The following is an 18897-nucleotide window of genomic DNA, read 5'->3' on the forward strand; positions in this document are numbered from 1 at the left end:
CTGCAAGATAGATGAATTTCATTTCTTTTTAGGAGAATGGAAGAATTTCATTGATAGGGTTTCAAATTCCACCTATCAACTAACTTTTAAGAAACTACCACTTGTTGAGTTTCGGTATGGTATAAAAGAAAAATACTTGCAGTTATCTGAAATTATTTGAAAAGGCTATTAAATTACTCCTCCCTTTTCCAACTATGTATCTGGCTAAGGCCAGATTTTTTTCATAGACTCCAAACAAATAGAAAAATACTGAATGCAGAAGCTGACTTCTCTTAAGTCAGTCAAAGATTTTGTAAAAAATATAACAATGCCACTCTTCTTACTAAATTTTTGCTAAATATATGGTCTCTTTATATTAAAATATGCTGTTGTGTTAATGTGTAATATATTTGTCATTTTATTATATTTTAATGAATGAGGAAATAAATCTGTTTTAGCTTTAATTATAATACAGTAAATATCGATAGCTATAACCCACATGAACAAAAGCTCTGTAGTATCCTCAATAATCTTAAAAGGCACAAAAGGATTCTGAAACCAAAAGAGTTTGAAAAGTGCTGTCTTAAGCTGATAATTTTCCATTAGCTGCTTGATTTTAGAAAATTGCTGGAAGTTATAAGTGCAAAGATTGAGACTCAAGGTCACAGGGTGAATCAGAGGCAGAGGTGGGTCTAGTACCATAATCTTCTGCTATAATGCCTTCAGCAACTCAAGTTTCTTTCTCAGGATGCTCTTTAAAGGGCCCACATAGGGAATGCAAACTAGTACAGCCGCTATGGAAAACAGTGTGGAGATTTCTTAAAAAACTGGAAATAGAACTGCCATATGACCCAGCAATACCACTTCTAGGCATACACACTGAGGAAACCAGATCCGAAAGAGACACGTGCACCCCAATGTTCATCGCAGCACTGTTTATAATTGCCAGGACATGGAAGCAACCTAGATGCCCATCAGCAGATGAATGGATGAGGAAGCTGTGGTACATATACACCATGGAATATTACTCAGCCGTTAAAAAGAATTCATTTGAATCAGTTCTAATGAGATGGGTAAAACTGGAGCCCAATATACAGAGCAAAGTAAGCCAGAAAGATAAAGACCATTACAGTATACTAACACATATATATGGACTTTAGAAAGATGGTAATGATAACCCTATATGCAAAAAAAGAAAAAGAGACTCAGATGTATAGAACAGACTTGTGGACTCTATGGGAGAACGCGGGGGTGGGATGTTTCAAGAGAACAGCATCGAAACATGTATATCTAGGGTGAAACAGATCACCAGCCCAGGTTGGATGCATGAGACAAGTGCTCAGGCCTGGTGCACTGGGAAGACCCAGAGGGATGGGGTGGAGAGGGAGGTAGGAGGGGGGACCGGGATGGGGAATACATGTAAATCCATGGCTAATTCATTTCAATGTATGACAAAAACCACTGCAATGTTGTAAAGTAATTAGCCTCCAACTAATAAAAATAAATGGAAAAAAAAAATAAAGGGCCCACATAAAAATTTTAAGATACTCAAATCATAAAAATGGAGTAATATCATCCTGCCCTCAACATTCATGCATTCTAAGAGGCACTCAGTTTTAGGTACCTGGGCTTGTTGCTGCTGAAGGCAACGTGAATAAAACATTAGCCAAGCTTACCATATAGCGTGGGAGACTATGTCATAACATGTAATATGACTTAGTTGACATACAACATATAATGTATAATCATACAACCCATATAATTGCATCCTGCCATTACTATTATATGTAGTATTACATAATGTATAATGGTTTATGGTTTTAAAATATATTTATTTTTATTTCTTTGATTGCACTAGGTCTTGGTTGTGGCATGCTTCTGTCTTCATTATGGCATGCAGGATCTTTAGTTGTGCGATGTGGGATCTAGTTCCCTGACCAGGGATTGAACCCAGGCCCCCTGAATTGGGAGTGCTGAGTCTCAGCCACTGGGGTACCAGGGAAGTACCAATGTTTCTGTGTTATTACAGCTTAGGTGATATAGAATGTATTAATAATACAGTATAATATAGCAAAGCATAGTGTAGCATATCCACGTACTAGTAAATAATTTACTATGCCTAGGGAAGAGACAGTACTTTGGGGTCAGAGCTGGCTGGCAGTTGTGTTCACGTGAGGCCCATGGAAAAGCCGAATGATGAACTTGGGAAGTTTGCCAGCTGCTGTACACCATTCTCCTTTGACCCCACTGTTTGCATTCATTTCCTAGTGCTGCCAAAATAAATGACCATAAACTGGGTGGCTTATAACAACAGAAATGTATTCTCTCACAGTTCTGGAGGCTGGAAGTCTGAAATCAAGTTGGTAGCAGGGCCATGCTGTCTCTGAAATCTCTAGAGAAGACCCCACCCTAATCTCCTCTAGCTTCTGGGGTCTGCTGACCATCCTTGTCCTTGGTTTGCCAATACATCAATCCAGTCTCTGCCTCCATCTTCATACGACATTTTTATCTGTGCCCAAATGTTTAGGGCCCATTTGAATCCAACATGACCTCGTCTTGACTTGATTTTATCTGTAAAATTTTGCTTCCAAATAAGGTCACATTCACAGGTTCTGTGTGGACATGAATTTGGGAGGGAATGTTATTCAACCCAGTTCACCATGTTTTTGACTACCTCAGCCACCATTGCTCAGAGCCTCTTTGAACCACAGTCCATTTGGACTTTTTCACATACTTTTCAGGGCCTGGGCTCCCCCTGAGTCCCCCCAAGTTCTTGGTTGATGTTTCAAGTGGCTGCCACAAGCATACCACATTTAACCCATGAGTTTATCAAATGGTTTATATGGGGCGCAGGACTGGTTAGTTGGGAAGGAGGAAAAGAGGAAAATGAACAACTCAATACTAAAAAAATAATAACCCAATTGAAATACAGGCTAAGAACTTGAATAGATATTTCTCCAAAGAAGACATACAAACAGCCAACAAAAAAGAATTCTCAATATCAGTAATTACGAGAGGAATGCAAATCAAAACCACAATGAGATCTCACCTCAAGATAGCTATTCTAGGAAAAACAAATGACAACAAGTCTTGGCCAGGATGAAATTAGCACCCTCACACACTGTTGGTGAAAATACTAAGTGGAGCAGTGACTGTAGAAAACAATGTCGTGGTTCCTCAAAAGAGTAAAAAATAGAACTACCATATGATCCAGCAATCCGACTTCTGGGAAGTCAGCTAAAATAATTGAAATCAGAATCTGAGAGAGATATTAGCAATCCTGTGTTCATTATGCCTGCATGTGTCCTAAGTTGCTTCAGTTGTGTCCAACAGTTTGTGGCCCTGTGGACTGTAGCCTGCCAGGCTCCTCTGTCCTTGGGATTCTCCAGGCAGGAATACTGGGGTGGGTTGCCATACCCTTCTCCAGGGGATCTTCCTGACCTAGAGCCTCAAACCCATGTCTCTTATGTCTTCTGCATTGGCAGGGGAGTTCTTTACCACTAGTGCTACCTGGGAAGCCCTGTGTTCATTATGAGCTGAGCTGAAGCTGAGCTGAAGTCGCTCAGTTGTGTCTGACTCTTTGCGACCCCATGGACTGTAGCCCCCCAGGCTCCTTGGTCCATGGGATTTTCCGGGCATGAATACTGGACTGGGTTGCCATTTCCTTCTCCAGGGGATCTTCCTGACTCAGGGATCGAACCCGGGTCTGCCGCATTGTAGGCAGACGCTTTACCGTCTGAGCTACCAGGGAAGCTCTAGCAGTATTTAAATAGCCGAGGTATGAAAATAGCCTAAATGTCCTTTGATAGAGGCATGGATAAAAAAACTGATGTATACACACAGTGGAATATTCAGTTCAGTTCAGTCACTCAGTCGTGTCCGACTCTTTGTGACCCCATGAACCACAACACCCCAGGCCTCCCTGTCCATCACCAACTCCTGGAGTCCACCCAAACCCATGTCCATTGTGTCGGTGATGCCATCCAGCCATCTCATCCTCTGTCATCCCCTTCTCCTCCTGCCCTCAATCTTTCCCGGCATCAGGGTCTTTTCAAATAAGTCAGCTCTCCACATCAGGTGACCAAAGTATTGGAGTTTCAGCCTCAACATCAGTCCTCCCAATGAACACCCAGGATTGATCTCTTTTAGGTTGGACTGGTTGGATCTCCTTGCAGTCCAAGGGACTCTCAAAGAGTCTTCTCCAATACCACAGTTCAAAAGCATCAGTTCTTCTGCACTCAGCTTTCTTTATAGTCCAACTCTCACATCCATACATGACTACTGGAAAAACCATAGCCTTAACTAGACAGACCTTTGTTGGCCAAGTAATGTCTCTGCTTTTTAATATGCTATCTAGGTTGGTCATAACTTTCCTTTCAAGGAGCAAGCGTCTTTTAATTTCATGGCTGCAATCACCATCCGCAGTGATTTTGGAGCCCAGAAAAATAAAGTCAGCCACTGTTCCCAATATTATGCAGCCTTAAAAAAGAAGGAAATTCTAAAATGTGTAACAGCATGGATGAATCTCAAGGACGTTATGGTGAATGAATTAAACTGATCACAGAAAGACAAATACTGCATGATCCTACTTATATGAAGTAACTAAAATAGCGAAAGTCATAATATCAAAAAGTGGAAAAGTGGTTGCCAGGGTCAAGGAGAGGGGAAAGTGGGGAGTTCCTAATAACAGAAATACAGTTTCATTTGAGCAAAGTGAGTAAGCGCTGGAGAGCCGCTTACAGCACTGGATAGTCAACAGTACTGCCTTGCACCCTGAAACATGTCTTAAGAGGGTAGATCTCATGTTAAGTGTTCCCAGCACAAGAGAAGGGAAGGGACAGTGAAGCTGAAAGAGAGGTGCAGAGACAGTAAGACAGACCCCTTGTGTCTTGTTTCTCTTGGTCTTTTGGCAATTTTTGTTTACTGCATCTAGAATCCTGACAAGACAGTAGTGGACATGGGGGGAACTGTGACTGCCACCAGCCTCTTCAGCCCACAGAGCTGTGGCATATTGACTGCAATCTGGGATGTATCAGACATCCCCAGCTCCCTCACCTCCTGCTCCATGACTTTGGGTGACCGTGCTGCCTGTCTGGGCTGGGTCCTCGGGATGGATCCACGCATGGCGGGTAAGAGCTCTGGGTCTGGAACCAGATTGCCTGGGTTCATCCTAGGGACTCTCAGGCCAGTGACGTCCCCTCTCTGTAATTCCCCCTCAGCTCCCATGTCTGTAAAAGGACAACACTATCTCACTACACAGGTTTCACGTGAGGAATAAATACATTAATAATGTTATGTAAAGCAGGAGTTGCCTGGCAGTCTAGTGGTTAAGACTCTGTGCTTCCAATCCAGGGGCTTCAGATTCAATCCCTGGTTGGGAAACTAATCCCACATGCCAGGTGATGCGACCAAAAATAAATAAATAAAAATAAAAGGTTTGAATTGAACAGAGAGCTTATTATTCATGATAATGCAATTAAATAAAAAGCAATATATGAAAAGCCCTTAGAACATTGCCTGACAATATAGATATTCATTGGTATTATTAACATTATTGTATGAATTTTGGGTCCAGCTAATAAGAATGCCAATATTTCTGTAGTTCCTGCTTCGATTCTCTTATGAGTATCCCCACTCCCACCCTCACCACCAGAGGTAAAAACAGATAAGAGTGTGTGGCTTTTGTTTTTGAATTCTCAGCTTGTCACTTACATCATAACCGACCCTGGGGAAAAATTCTTTTGTCAGGATGTTTTAAGGGACTAAGAACCTGTCAAATGGGTACTTTTAGGGAACTGATGTCATCAACTCAAGTTTTGCACCAGTCATTATTAAATCCATAGTTGCCTGTCTGAATGTGGCTTTATCAGTAACGTTAGCCCTGTGGTCAGGGTGGCGCCTGCCCTATGCCCTCCACCTTTCTGATTTTCTATAACCAAGCCTGTGGTCTCTGAAACCCTCAGAGTGGATCTGTTTCCAGCACTAAGGAAAGTGAGAACTGAATAAGGATGGGGTTCAGGGTAGAGTTAAGAGAAAGGTGAAATAACTGTAATTTCATAGCAGTTACCTACAAGAAACACCAGCAAAGGCACCAGTTTTCCATTATAAACCTGAACCTCTGCTGGGGATGATGGGCCAGGTAGAAATAAGCACAGCCTGAGGCTGATGAAAGAAGACATCTGCTCCCCCCCAAGCCCCCAGCAAACAAAGCTGCAGGGGAAAAATAATGTGCTGAGCTCGGAGGGCAGTTTTTTTCTCCTTCTCTTTTCAAAAAAAGAAAGAAAGAAAAGAAGTCTTAGTAAGCCTTCATTCCAGGATGTTGGTTGGATTGTTGTCAACTTTTCAACTTTCCTCCAGATATCCTCCTTGTGGGTGGAGCCTGGTCCTGATGAGGCCACAGTTGCCAGGGTAGCCAAGGGCAAACTAGAGTGAGTGGGTGGGACTTCCTTGGCAGTCCGGAGGTTAAGGCTGAGCTTCCACTGCAGGAGGCACAGGTTCGATCCCTGGTCAGGGAACTGAGATCCCACATCCCTCGAAGCTGAAACAAACAAAGACGTCTGCAACAACAACAACAACAACAAACCCCTAAAGCAACAACAACAAAAACCAGAGTGAATGGGTGATTTCTCCCTCCAAGTACCATTTTGGGGCCAGTAAAACAGGCTTCTCTGTCCATGGAATTCTCCAGGCAAGAATTCTGGAGTGGGTTGCCATTTCCTTCTCCAGGGGATCTTCTCAACCCAGGGACTGAACCTGGGTCTCCTGCATTGCAGGCAGATTCTTTACCAACTGAGCCACCAGGGAAACCCCAAACAGAGTGAGTAGGTGATTTCTCCCTCTAGGTACCATTTTGGAGCCAATAAACCATTCAGTGGAAATAAATCACACAGAAATCAGTTCTCCAACCTTTTTCTTCCTGTGTTTATTGAAAACATACTCTATAAAATTCACATCTCTGCAGCCCACTCAGATGTAAAAGTGGGCTTGCCTTTCAGAGAAAAAAATTCTGTTTTGAGGAGGGTACTGAGAAGGGGAAAGTTGGGGAGCGGGAGTACACAGGTCCTCACTAATGCTGTCTGCCATGATTATCTGTGTGTACCTGTCTCATCCCCTAGTCCACACCTCAGAGGGTCCTAAGCTCCTGAGTAAATGCTGTTTTGAATCCCCTTTGTACAGTGCTTTGCACATGACCAATATGTATTCACTGTTCAAGAGAATAATTTAACAAATGAGTAGCTTATTGACACAAGGTCAAGTAGTAGTCAGAAGTAAGTGGGACATTGATTAAAATCTTGAGCCTGCAGATTAGATAGAAAGAGGTCAAAACCTGAGGATCTATACTCATGACATCCTCATGGAGCAAGGACCAAAGGGTAGAGGATAAACTATAGAGGAACATACTTTGGCGAGGTTATTAATATAACAGAAGGAAAACATTTCTGATGGTTAGAACTGTCCTCAGAATGGACTAGTTTGAGAGATATAAATTGCTGGTGAGTGGAAGTATTCAAGTATAGATAAGATGATTACTCAGAAGTATAGAAGTTGGTCCAACATTCTTGGTATCAGATTATGTGATATTAAGGGGTGTCCTGGTGGCTCAGATAGTAAAGAATCTGCCTGCAATGTGGAAGACTCGACTTCAATCCCTGGATCGAGAAGATCCTCCAGAGAAGGGAATGGCAACCCACTCCAATATTCTTGCCTGGAGAATTCCATGGATGGACAGAGCAGCCTGGCAGGCTACAGTCCATGGGTCTCAAAGAGTCAGACACGACTGGGCAACTAACACTTTTCACAACACTTTTCCTGTGATATTAAAGGTCTCTTTTTACTCTGAGATGCTAGGGTTCAATGGTTTCAGAAAGTTATGAGCCTGCATAATCACCATGCTGGAAACTCACGTTCAGTCCCACAGGGTTTATTGAGCCCTTACCCTGTGCCAAGTGTCACCCTACATTAGGAAGACAATGATAAATATTAAAAGTCAACTCTAAAGGAAGGCTGGAGCATGGACTTAGTTCTGCTCAAACGGCATCTAGCTGTTAGAATGCTATATGCCTTCTTGCTAATGTGCACAAGTCAACTCAGGACTCTTGTGCTTTTCTTTCTAGGCTGGAATCGATGGGGAAAGCATTGGCAACTGTCCCTTCTCTCAGCGCCTCTTTATGATCCTCTGGCTGAAAGGAGTTGTGTTCAATGTCACCACGGTGGATCTGAAAAGGTAAAGGACGGTGCATTCGTGAGCAGTAGGTTTCGCTGTAGGAACAGAGGATCATCCATGAAGGAGGGTGAAAACTTTCTAGCTGCCTCCTGCTCACACCTCTTTGGCCAGACCCCTAGTTAAAAGGGAGGCTGGGAAAACAAGCATCACCCTTGGGACAGAGCAAGTCCCAATTTGCAAGGAAGAGGGAGGGACTGGGCACTGGGTATCGTGGCTGAGTGTCTGGCACAGAGATGGGCATGGACATCTGAAAATCCAGAGTGAGCCGTTCCCATCATACTAATGCCCTCATCCTGGGGGACCCCAGCTAGACTCCAGGTGTGAGAGGTTGGGTTTCCAAGGAACTAAGATCCAGACCATTTCTCCCACTATGTTCCCATCTTTAGAAGTCCTTAGTGTGAGAGCTCTGGATTAGAGACTGGGATGGAGTGTTGCTAGTATTCTCCTTCTGAAGTGCAGTTTTAATGACTTTAAAATTCAGGCATCGTTCACCATCACGAGCCACACTCTCTCCTTCTTGCCTCTCTCCTCTCTCCTCTGCTTCCCCTTTAAATGGGGACTGGCTCAGATGCATTCTCCCGGTGTTCATCTTCCTCCTCCGTGAGCTTAGCCCACTCTCCCTGTCACCTTCATGTCAGTTATTCTGTACCGAGACCCCTGCCCTCTTCTTGCTGTTTCCACTTGCATTTTCTATCATCACTTTAAAATATCTGGTTTGAAACTTGTACCTTCATTTTCCCTTTGAGTTGAAGTCCCCTCCCCCAAAAACCTGAATTCCCTTGTTCTTTTGTTTTTCTAGGCACTGAAACATTTCCGGCTTCCTCCTCTTGCTGTCCTCATTGTCCGTCAGTAACCCAGCACCCTCTCACTGTGCTGTTGCTTACTTCCAAGCCCTCCTGTCTATTCTCAAAGCCCATACTTGGTCCAGGTCCCACCACTGGTTAGACAGCGTCTTTGTCCATCCATCCGGGTTCTGTCTGTCTGTCTCTGATCTGTCTCTGATCATCCTTTGTATTATCATAAGTATATTCTTCCTAAAACAATCCTTTGGGATATTTTCCCTAAAATAATCCTTTAACCAAGTGGAGAGATGGTGCCCGACTCCCAGGATCAGCCCTCTCTCCTGGGAAGCCTGCCCCTCCCACCCCGCTACTCTCAGGCATATCTCTCCCCCAGACTCACCCAGCATCTATGGTCCCTGCTGCCCGACTCCATCAGTTTGCATCTCACCAGGTTATGATAGCTACAGTCCCAGTGCTTTACCATTAGCCTGCTTTCCCATTAAAAAATCACATAAAGTGTGATTTTTTTTCTTTGTTCTATTTGAGGAAACCTAGACACACATTTAAATGGCTTGTTTAAGGTGCCCATCTAGAGTTGGAGGGGCTTTCACCAAAAACCCCGTCTCCTTGGTTCAGATACCGTGCTCTTTAGGACTCATCAGTTACGAAGTTTGTTTTGTCATTCACGTGAGACCTTGAATCCCTCAAGGGCTGGTTGAGATCATGTTTAAGTTTCTTTGTATCCATCATAGCAGCTAATTCATTCATTCAGGGACCCAGCTAACCTCTGTCAAATGAATGAACACACACACGCAATGCAGACAGTGTCTGCGAGAGCTGACTTTCGTACAGTTGGGAGGATTGGCTTCCTTTAGTGGAGAAGAGGCGGTCTTTGGAGTATCATCTGTAAACGTGGACTCGTGTTTGGCTGTGGATCAGCCACCCCAGCATTCCTCAGATCCTTACGAGGCTCCTTCCTTTCTGTTATCACATCTAGTCCTGCCAACGCCCTTCAAGTAGGCCAGTTAAGTATCAGGACTCCAGTTTTATAGATAAGGAGACTTTCTTACTGGGAGAAAAAAAAAATATATATATATATATGAACTATATATATATATATGAATTATATATATATATGAATTATATATATATATATGAATTAAGAAACTTTTTAAATGCTTGATACAGTGAAGTTTAGCAATTCCCAGCAAAACTAATTTCTTATCCTGGCTCCACCATGAATTGAGTATCCTTGAACAAGTTACCCTCTCTTCCCTGAATCTGTTTCCTTACTGGTACAATGGGCATAGCAGTGGTGCCTTGTTTCTATCGTGAGGATCTGCGGAGGCAGGCCATGGACCGCTTGCATTCAGTGTTGTGCTGGCTGGTAGCAAGAATACCACCTGTGTCAGCTCTTCTTAGCATCATCTTGACCTCCAGTCAGGAAAGGAGGACTGATGTATATTAAATGATCCATAAGTTAGACTTGGCAATAGGTAATTAAGTTCTAACTGTATAATTTCTTAATTGCTGAGAGAGTCAACAAAGAGACGGGGCCTCCCCTGACCAATATCCATGGGCAACGTGAATTGGACCATAGCAACCGCAGGCAGTACCTCAGAAGGATGCCAGACTCCAAAGGATATTGTTCTGCTGAGTCTTAGAAAAAAAAAAAATCATCCTTATTAATTTTACCAGGGCTTCCCTGGTGGCTCAGATGGTAAAGAATCTGCCTGCAATGCAGGAGACCCTGGTTCGATCCCTGGGTCAAGGAGGTCCCCTGAAGGAGGAAATGGCAACCCACTCCAGTACTCTTGCCTGGAGAATCCCCATGGACAGAGGAGCCTGGCAGGCTATAGTCCATGAGGTTTCTAAGAGTCAGACATAAATGAACAACTAACACTTAAATAATTTCTGGATCTTTAAGCCACAGAGAGTTCATTGCTGAAATATAAAATCAGTATGGATTTTTCCCACCCTGCTGAGAACCCAAGCATCATTGCCTTGTGTGTGTGTGTGTGTGTGTGTGTGTGTATGCAGGCTCAGTCATGTCTGACTCTTTGTGACCCCATGGACTGTAGTCTTCCAGACTCCTCTATCCATGGGATTTCCCAGGCAAGAGTACTGGAATGGGTTGCCATTTCCTACTCCAGGGGATCATCCCGACCCAGGGATTGAACCTGTGTCTCTTGAGTCTCCTACATTGGCAGGTGGATTCTTTACCACTGAGCCACCTGGGAAGCCCATCTCTGCCTTAGGTGAGCTCATATGAGCTACCAGGGAAGCCTTTAAAACACAGGAAGAGAAGGTAAAGAATGTCCTTCCATTGTCTAAAAGGAGAAACACATACGAAGTAAACACAGGGACTAAGGAAATTGGATTTTAGAAGTGCTTGCAGTGTCAATTGTCTGAGGAGTTCCAAGTGCCCCAGAAGGCAGCTGGAGAGTGTGTGTTTGGGCATGGACGCGGGAGGGACACCTTAATTGAAATTCCTGTCTTCCCCTCCCAGGCTGATTACGCCAGGAATGTGTTTCGTTACAGACTCCTCTTCCCCCTTATTTACTCTCTTGGTTCCTCTCTCTACTGTTCCCACCCCCACGCCTGCCTCCCACAAGGAGTGTGCATTCTCAGAGAGAGGGTTTGGGGTGACTCTGATGTCCCAGCCCTGCCCCGGGAAGTTTCCATCATGATTTCTCCTCCTCCCTCTGTCCGCTGTGCAGTCTTCTGTCTCCCCAGGTCCTCCATCCATCTGCTGGCCCTTCTTCCCTGCTCTTTGCTCCATCCCCGCTCCCACCTTCTGCCTTGAATAAGGACCCATGTCAAACACAGCGTCACTTCCTTCCTCTTGTGCAAACCTTGAAGAACACAGAATATCCTTCTTAGTGGAAAAGCATGACTGAATTCGTGAATATTCAAAGTTCGGGATTCTGCCTAATACATTTTTGTTAAGCAAATAAGTGAAGGACCTTTTGAAAGCAAACCCCAACTTCTGCCCTGGGTATTGGAAGCTTGGCTCTAGCTTAGATAGTCACCTGTGATCAGGCTCTGCTTTTTTCAAAGTCCATCCTGTCTTGCTCCTATTACTGAATGCCATCGGCCGGTTTTCCTATATCACACCACATTCTTCCAGAACCTTCTCCACCCTTCTCTGCCCTACGTCCCATTCCAGCTTTGTTTTTGCAAACGATACATAATGAACGATACACCCCAGGTCTCCATGTCCATGAAGTGCCCTGGTATAAGCCGCCCCCTGAACCTTGCTCTCTCCTCTCTGCAGAAAGCCTGCTGACCTGCACAACCTCGCCCCTGGTACCCATCCACCCTTCCTGACATTCAACGGGGATGTGAAGACAGACGTCAATAAGATCGAGGAGTTCCTGGAGGAGACTTTGACCCCTGAAAAGTAATGAGCTGCTTCTTTCGGGCGCTAATGACAGGGAGGGTTCCGTGTGCTTCTCTAGATCCCAGGAGTAGATTTCCAAAAGAGCCTCATCGACTCAGGGCTCAGGCCTCTCTCTGAAAAGAGAGAGTCCCGTACAGCCCTCTTCACCCCCAGAGGGTTGCCCGTCCCCAGCCTGCACTACAAAGCCCAACCCCCTAGAGCTGATGCCCCCTAAACACGTCTTCTCTCCAGGCCCCTCTGCCTGAGGTGGGGCAGAGGCTCCTTCATGGCAGAACAAGAGTTTTGAAAGGTCGACAAAGTAAAGTGAAAAGTCAGCCAGGAGAGAGGTAATCCCATGACTTAAAACCACACCAACGTATGAATAAGATCCATAAATCTGACCCTGTCTGGTTGGAGCCCATAATTAAACATGAAAAAAAAAAAATGGACTGAAAGCAGTTTGACTTCTGAAAACGAGGTCAGGGAGGGGAGAGACCAGAGCTAAGGTAAGTTGCTTCTAATGGGAAAGAGGAGAGAAGAGCCCTGAAATCCTAAAAGCTGCTGGAAACTAGACATGTGCACTGTACTTGGACTGAAATCAGAGATTCAAACAATCACCTTTAGAAAAAAGAGAACCCGGGGCAATAGTATTATTAACACACACAGAGGAAGACGTGCGCAAACTTAATCCTGCAGGCTTGTCCCTGAAAAGCTTTAAGCAAAGGTGTTGTCGAGTCCATTTTCAGGTTCTTTGGGGGATGGGGGAATATAGGGAGAGCAGAGGATGGAAGCTCCTAGAAATCAACTAGGATGAGCCAGTTGGTGACGTACCAGGTAAGACATACAGGTAAGAAGGCTGGGCTCAGGCGGTGACAGTGAGATGGGAGCAGAGAGGCAGGAGGGATTTTAGAACATACTTAGTAGGTGAAATTCTAGCCTGGAGAACTCCATGGACTGTATAGTCCGTGGGGTCGCAAAGAGTTGGACATGATGGAGCAACTTTCACTTTAATAGGTGACATAAGTGGCCTGACAAGAAAGATGACCGTTTTGCATTGATTTTAAAGTTTTGTTTTTTACAGATATCGCTATAGCCCTCACTTGAAGCTGAAACATTCTCTCAGTTGTGTCTGACTCTGTGCGACCCTATGGACTGTAGCCCGCCAGGCTCCTCTGTCCATGGGATTCTCCAGGCAAGAATACTGGAGTAGGTAGCCATGCCCTCCTCCAGGGGATCTTCCAGATCCGGGGAGCAGACCTGGGTGTCCTGCACTGCAGTCAGATTCTTTACCATCTGAGCCACCAGGGAAGCCTGTATCATACCATTCCAGGTGGGACTAGAACCAACAATCCCTGGCTTAGACGGCCAGTGCCTTACCCATTAGGCCACTGGGGCTGCTACAGCCCTCACATGGTGTGCCCTGAAAGTTAAGTGCTGTCAGTATCCTAATTTTGCAGCTGGAGAAGCTGAGGCTTGGAGAGGTTAAGTAACTTGCCCAAGGTCACACATCTGTCAAATCACTGTTAAATTTATTGTGATCTCATTGTGATCTCATCAAGACTCGGCCATTTGTACATCCTTCCTAAAAGTGTTTTGTCATCCACATTGAGGATCTCCAGGAGTGGCTCAGATGGTAAAGAATTTGCCTGCACTGCAGGAGACCTGAGTTCAATCCCTGGGTCAGGAAGATCCCCTGGAGAAGGAAATGGCAACCCACTCTAGTGTTCTTGCCTGGAGAATCCCATGGACAGAGGAGCCTGGCAGGCTACATTCCATGATATTACAAAGAGTTGGACACCACTGAGTGACTTAACACTTTCAACCATTGTGATCTGATTAAGCCTCAACCATTTGCACATTCTTCCTGAAAGTGTATTCTTGGTCATCCCCGTTAGGACAGTTTATTTTCATACTGAGCATGGAAAGCTGTCTCAAGTCCAAAAGTCTTGAAAAATAAATGAATTGATTAAATCAGCCCATCAGCCTCACCTGGAACACCCAGCTTAGCCACACACATCTCTGAATGGGACACCAGCCAACCACTGTGCTGAAAGGACCCCCAGAGGCTCAGGCTCCATCTTCCATCCCTTGGGACTTAACCTCATGGCTGGCGCTGATTTGAGATGCAACAACAGAAAATAAATGCTATTTTCGGTAACTACATAGAGTTTTGACTTTGCCCAGGAGACCCAGAGGGGAATGTCCACCAAGAAGTTAGTGTTTTCCCTTTTAGAAGTAACACCTGCTTGTGGGAGTGCCTGCTTCCATCAAGGCCAGTAGAGAATGGGGAATTGGAACAGTGGGAGGATGGATAGCCAGCCCAGTAGATGGAAGTGTGCAGGGCTGGGCTGAGTCTGGAGGCCTCAGGTCCACTCCTGGCTCTGCCAGTCATGCCCTGTGACCCCTCCATGGAGTCTTTTTCCTGCTATCAGTGTCCACTGTCTCCCCTGGGAAAGGATGACCCTTCACGCCCATCTTAGCCAGGCTCCCTCCACCCCCATCTAGCAGTGCCTTTGGGGGGGACTCTCCAGTCTACATCCCTAATGGGACCAAAAAGGCCCATGAGACCCCCCGAGAATCATATGCCCGTGTGTACAGGCAGATTCTTCCAGAGGAGGGCCGTCATCAGATTCATCACCGTATCATCAGCTACTGGAAGTTTTCCATGGTCCAAATCGGGCTAAGCAGTGCAGGACATAGATGCTGCCTCCTCCCCCCCTCTCCACCTCTCCTGAGTTCTGCTTCATCTGGCCCTCTGGATGCAGGCCTCCGGACTGCAGTGTATGTAGGAGCTTTTTACTAAGTCCGTTCCTGACATATCAGAGACCCTATAATCCACCAAACCCAGGCAGCGGAACCTCAAAACTGTTAAAACGCACAACTCCAGAAGGCTACCCAGGTGGGTCCTAGGGATGAGACCATCAACTATTGCGGAGCCCCCCGGAGTGTCCCTTCGGTGCCTTAGAGTGGGTCAGGCTGGGGCAGGTGTCTTAATTACCTCCCAGAAATGTCAGCAAGCCAGTCGTTCAGCCGCACAAGGAGAGACCGGCTGTTCGGCCCGCAGCGAAGTCATCCGCCTCTAACTGGGAGGTCGGTCAGGCGGCCCGTGTCCCGAGGCCCCGGAGGAGGGCAGGCCAGCCTCCTGGTTCTCTAGGGGGCAGCAGAACCCCCTTTTCTGTTCCGCAAGCTCCAGTGGGCATGTGTTTCTCATCACACCACTGTTTGTTAAAGCTGCCAGAGAGCCAAGAACTTGTGGGAGCCTTTTTCCCCTTAGTTTTATGTTTTAAAGGAAAAAGAAAAAAAAAAAACCCACATACAAACACTCCAACAATCTTTTTAAAAGATTACATTTGGTTCCACAAAGCATTTGGTGTCAAAATGAGGAATCCAGGAGGTCTCAAGTAGTTTCTAAATGAGACTCGCTTCCATCCCCCTGGTTAGACTGACCCAGTTAATGCTCCACAGGGAAGCGTTGGGATTATAGTTGACATGCTGGCCTTTGCCTTTCCTCCTGGTGGAATGGCCCGAGTTAGCGGGATCCATCAGTGAGGGTCAGGACCCCAGAGTCTGGCCTCCCTCCTCCACAGTGCTTGTTGTATGGCCTTGGGCAAGCCTTGCCCCCTCTCAGACCGTCCCCATTCCCTCATCTCTGAAGATGCCTTTCAGCAGAAGTTCTGTGATTCCATGAGTTTCTCAAAGCACTTTCCCGGAGCTGGTTGTTGTTTAAAATAAACAGAGGTAAAAATTCAGGAGAGGGAACTAGTGGACTAGTTACATGTCGGTTACATGTAATGTCGGTTACATGTAATGTCGACATTACATGTAATGTCGGTTACATTTAGTCGGTCAGCTGTCAGGCAGGTATTAACAGGGCTCAAAGCCAAAGTGGAACACACTTTGAGTTCATTATTTTAAGACATGTCTATGGATATTTCACAGTAGTGATAATCACGAAGGTTCTTGTTGGTTCTTTGGGAGGTGGAGCAGCAGCCTCAGTACCAAAGATGGGATGGCATAGTGGTTGAAAGTACAGTAGGTTCCTTACATACGAATAAGTTGCTTTCTGGGAGTGCTGTGCACAAGTCCAATTTGTTCGTAAGTTGGACAAAGTTAGCCTAGGAATGAAACTGACACAGTCGGCAATATAGTACTGTACTATAAAAGGTCTGTAATGCTTTACACACAAATAATGCATAAAAAACAAATACAAAATAATGAAACATCTTTATTCTTACAATACAGTGCCTTGAAAAGTACAGTAGTACGATACAATAGCTGGCACTCGCTAGCAGTACCAGCTATATCACTGCTGCTTTTATGCTTACTTCCAAACATTCTGGGCTTTAAATAAAGATACTCTCCTCTATACACTACTGTAAAGTACACAAAAGCACAGCTACTTATAGAAGATGCATGCACAGACTATTTGTGCCAGACATGTGAACTAACTTCAGTTCAGTTCAGTCACTCAGTCGTGTCCGATTCTTTTCGACCCCATGGATAGCAGCATGCCAGGCCTCCCTGTCCATCATCAACTCCTGGAGTTTACCCCAACTGATGTCCATTGAGTCAGAGATGCCATCCATCCATCTCATCCTCTGTCATCCCCTTCTCCTCCTGCCTTCAATCTTTCTCAGCATCAGGGTCCTTTCAAATGAGTCAGCTCTTCGCATCAGGTGGCCAAAGTATTGGAGTTGCAGCTTCAGCATCAGTCCTTCCAATGAATACCCAGGACTGATCTCCATTTAGGATGGACTGGTTGGATCTCCTTGCAGTCCAAGGGACTCTCAAGAGTCTTCTCCAACATCACAGCTCAAAAGCATCAATTCTTCAATGCTCAGCTTTCTTTATAGTCCAACTCTCACATCCATACATGATTACTGGAAAAACCATAGCCTTGACTAGAGAGACCTTTGTTGGCAGAGTAATGTCTCTGCTTTTCAATATGCTGTCTAGGTTGGTCATAACTTTCCTTCCAAGGAGTAAGCATCTTTTGATTTCATGGCTGTGAACTAACTTACATGATTGGATATGTGAATACAGGTTTGCATCTTTGAAAGTTTGCAACTGGCAGGTTCATATGTAGGGGGCTTACTGTATGGAGTTTGAGGTCAGGGAGAGAGGGGACAGCCTTCCAGTTTTCAGCTCATTAAGAAATGCAAGGTCAACACTCACGCTGCCAGGAGAGGCTCTGGAATCCGCAGAGGTCACCCCATGAGGACGAGATGATTGTCTTCTCTTTTTCTCCAATGTATCCCCAATGCCAGGGACAGGGCCTAACCCCTGGCATGACTGCATGTTGGTTTAGTTGCACGCTGTTCTTTTGTTCAGGGGCATGGTAAGACGTCAGTTGGAACTCTCAGCCAATCAGAGCATTTCCATCTGCAATCATATCTTTTCTTTTGCCACTATTTATAAAAAAAAAAAATTGTTTTGATGAATGGCCAACTGTTTCACTTCCCAGAATGAAGCTTAAGTGCATATCTAAAATGCATGCTTTGGAAATAAGATATCTTAAAAACAGAGTGGAGAGAAATTTCCATGAGTGAGGTCGCCCAGCCTTTTTGGAAAGAATACTGGAATGGGCTGCCATTTCCTTCTCCAGGGAATTCTTCCTGACCCAGGGATTGAACCCGAGTCTCCTGCATTGGCAGGTGGATTCTTTACCAGCTGAGCCCCCAGGGGAGCCAAAAGCAGCCATTGACAATACATATATACATGGATGCGGCTGCGTTTTATTTGTGAATACTGAAATTGGAATGCCTTATTATTTTCACACATACAAAATAATATCCTTCTTTGGATATTTTCAATCATTTAAAAGTGTATAAACTATTTTTAGCTCCTGGGAGCCACATAAACAAATGTTGGGCTGGATTTGACCCACAGGCTCACCCCTGAGTTAGAGAAATTGCCCATCACTTTGTCACCTGATCACATTACAATCTTATTTCAAAGATATTTCTATAGATAAAGCACTATTTGTTAGCCTTTTAGAGAAACAAAAGGTACCCTGGAACCTGCTCATCTGCATATTTAAAATACAGTGTAAATATGGAGCTAAAATAAAAGTACTTAACATCCCGAATAGTAGTTGCCCCAAGTCTAGTTACCAAAATCTGTGAGGTTAATATTTGAAGGTACAGTTCCTACCAGGACAGTCTTCAAGTGGGACATTATGCTATAAAGTCAAATCTCAATCTCTCATACTATTTAGAACACAGGATGGAACTAGCATATTCTCCCTGGACACATGGCCCTTTGTCACCCAACTTGGATTTGGTACCACCCACTCATGTTTGACCCACACTGGTCATGAGGAAATGGTTGGATGAGTGGAAGTCTGATCAAGTGATGGCAGGAAAAAAACAACCAACAAACCCAAATATAAAATGCATTATCTAGTCCCTTCTGTTTTTATTATTTATCAAGCAAAAACAAGGAGTACTTTGTATGTATTGATAATAATTTAAGACATTCAGTTTAAGATTCTATGTGGGAAAGCCAAAATAGGGACGGATAATCCTAAA

General features: G+C 44.8%; 1 protein-coding gene across 4 annotated transcripts in view; it reads left to right on the forward strand.

Moving 5' to 3' along the window:
- CLIC5 (chloride intracellular channel 5) overlaps window positions 1-18897 on the forward strand; it is a 192084-nt gene that overhangs the window by 132162 nt on the left and 41025 nt on the right. For all 4 annotated transcript variants that reach the window (XM_070456351.1, XM_020894540.2, XM_070456352.1 and 1 more), the window contains 2 exons: window positions 8094-8203; window positions 12263-12388. In XM_070456351.1, the coding sequence (XP_070312452.1) occupies window positions 8094-8203; window positions 12263-12388 (236 nt within the window). The remainder of the gene's footprint in view (window positions 1-8093; window positions 8204-12262; window positions 12389-18897) is intronic.

The sequence above is a fragment of the Odocoileus virginianus genome, chromosome 27, assembly GCF_023699985.2.
Source record: "Odocoileus virginianus isolate 20LAN1187 ecotype Illinois chromosome 27, Ovbor_1.2, whole genome shotgun sequence".
In the NCBI taxonomy this organism is placed as follows: domain Eukaryota; kingdom Metazoa; phylum Chordata; class Mammalia; order Artiodactyla; family Cervidae; genus Odocoileus; species Odocoileus virginianus.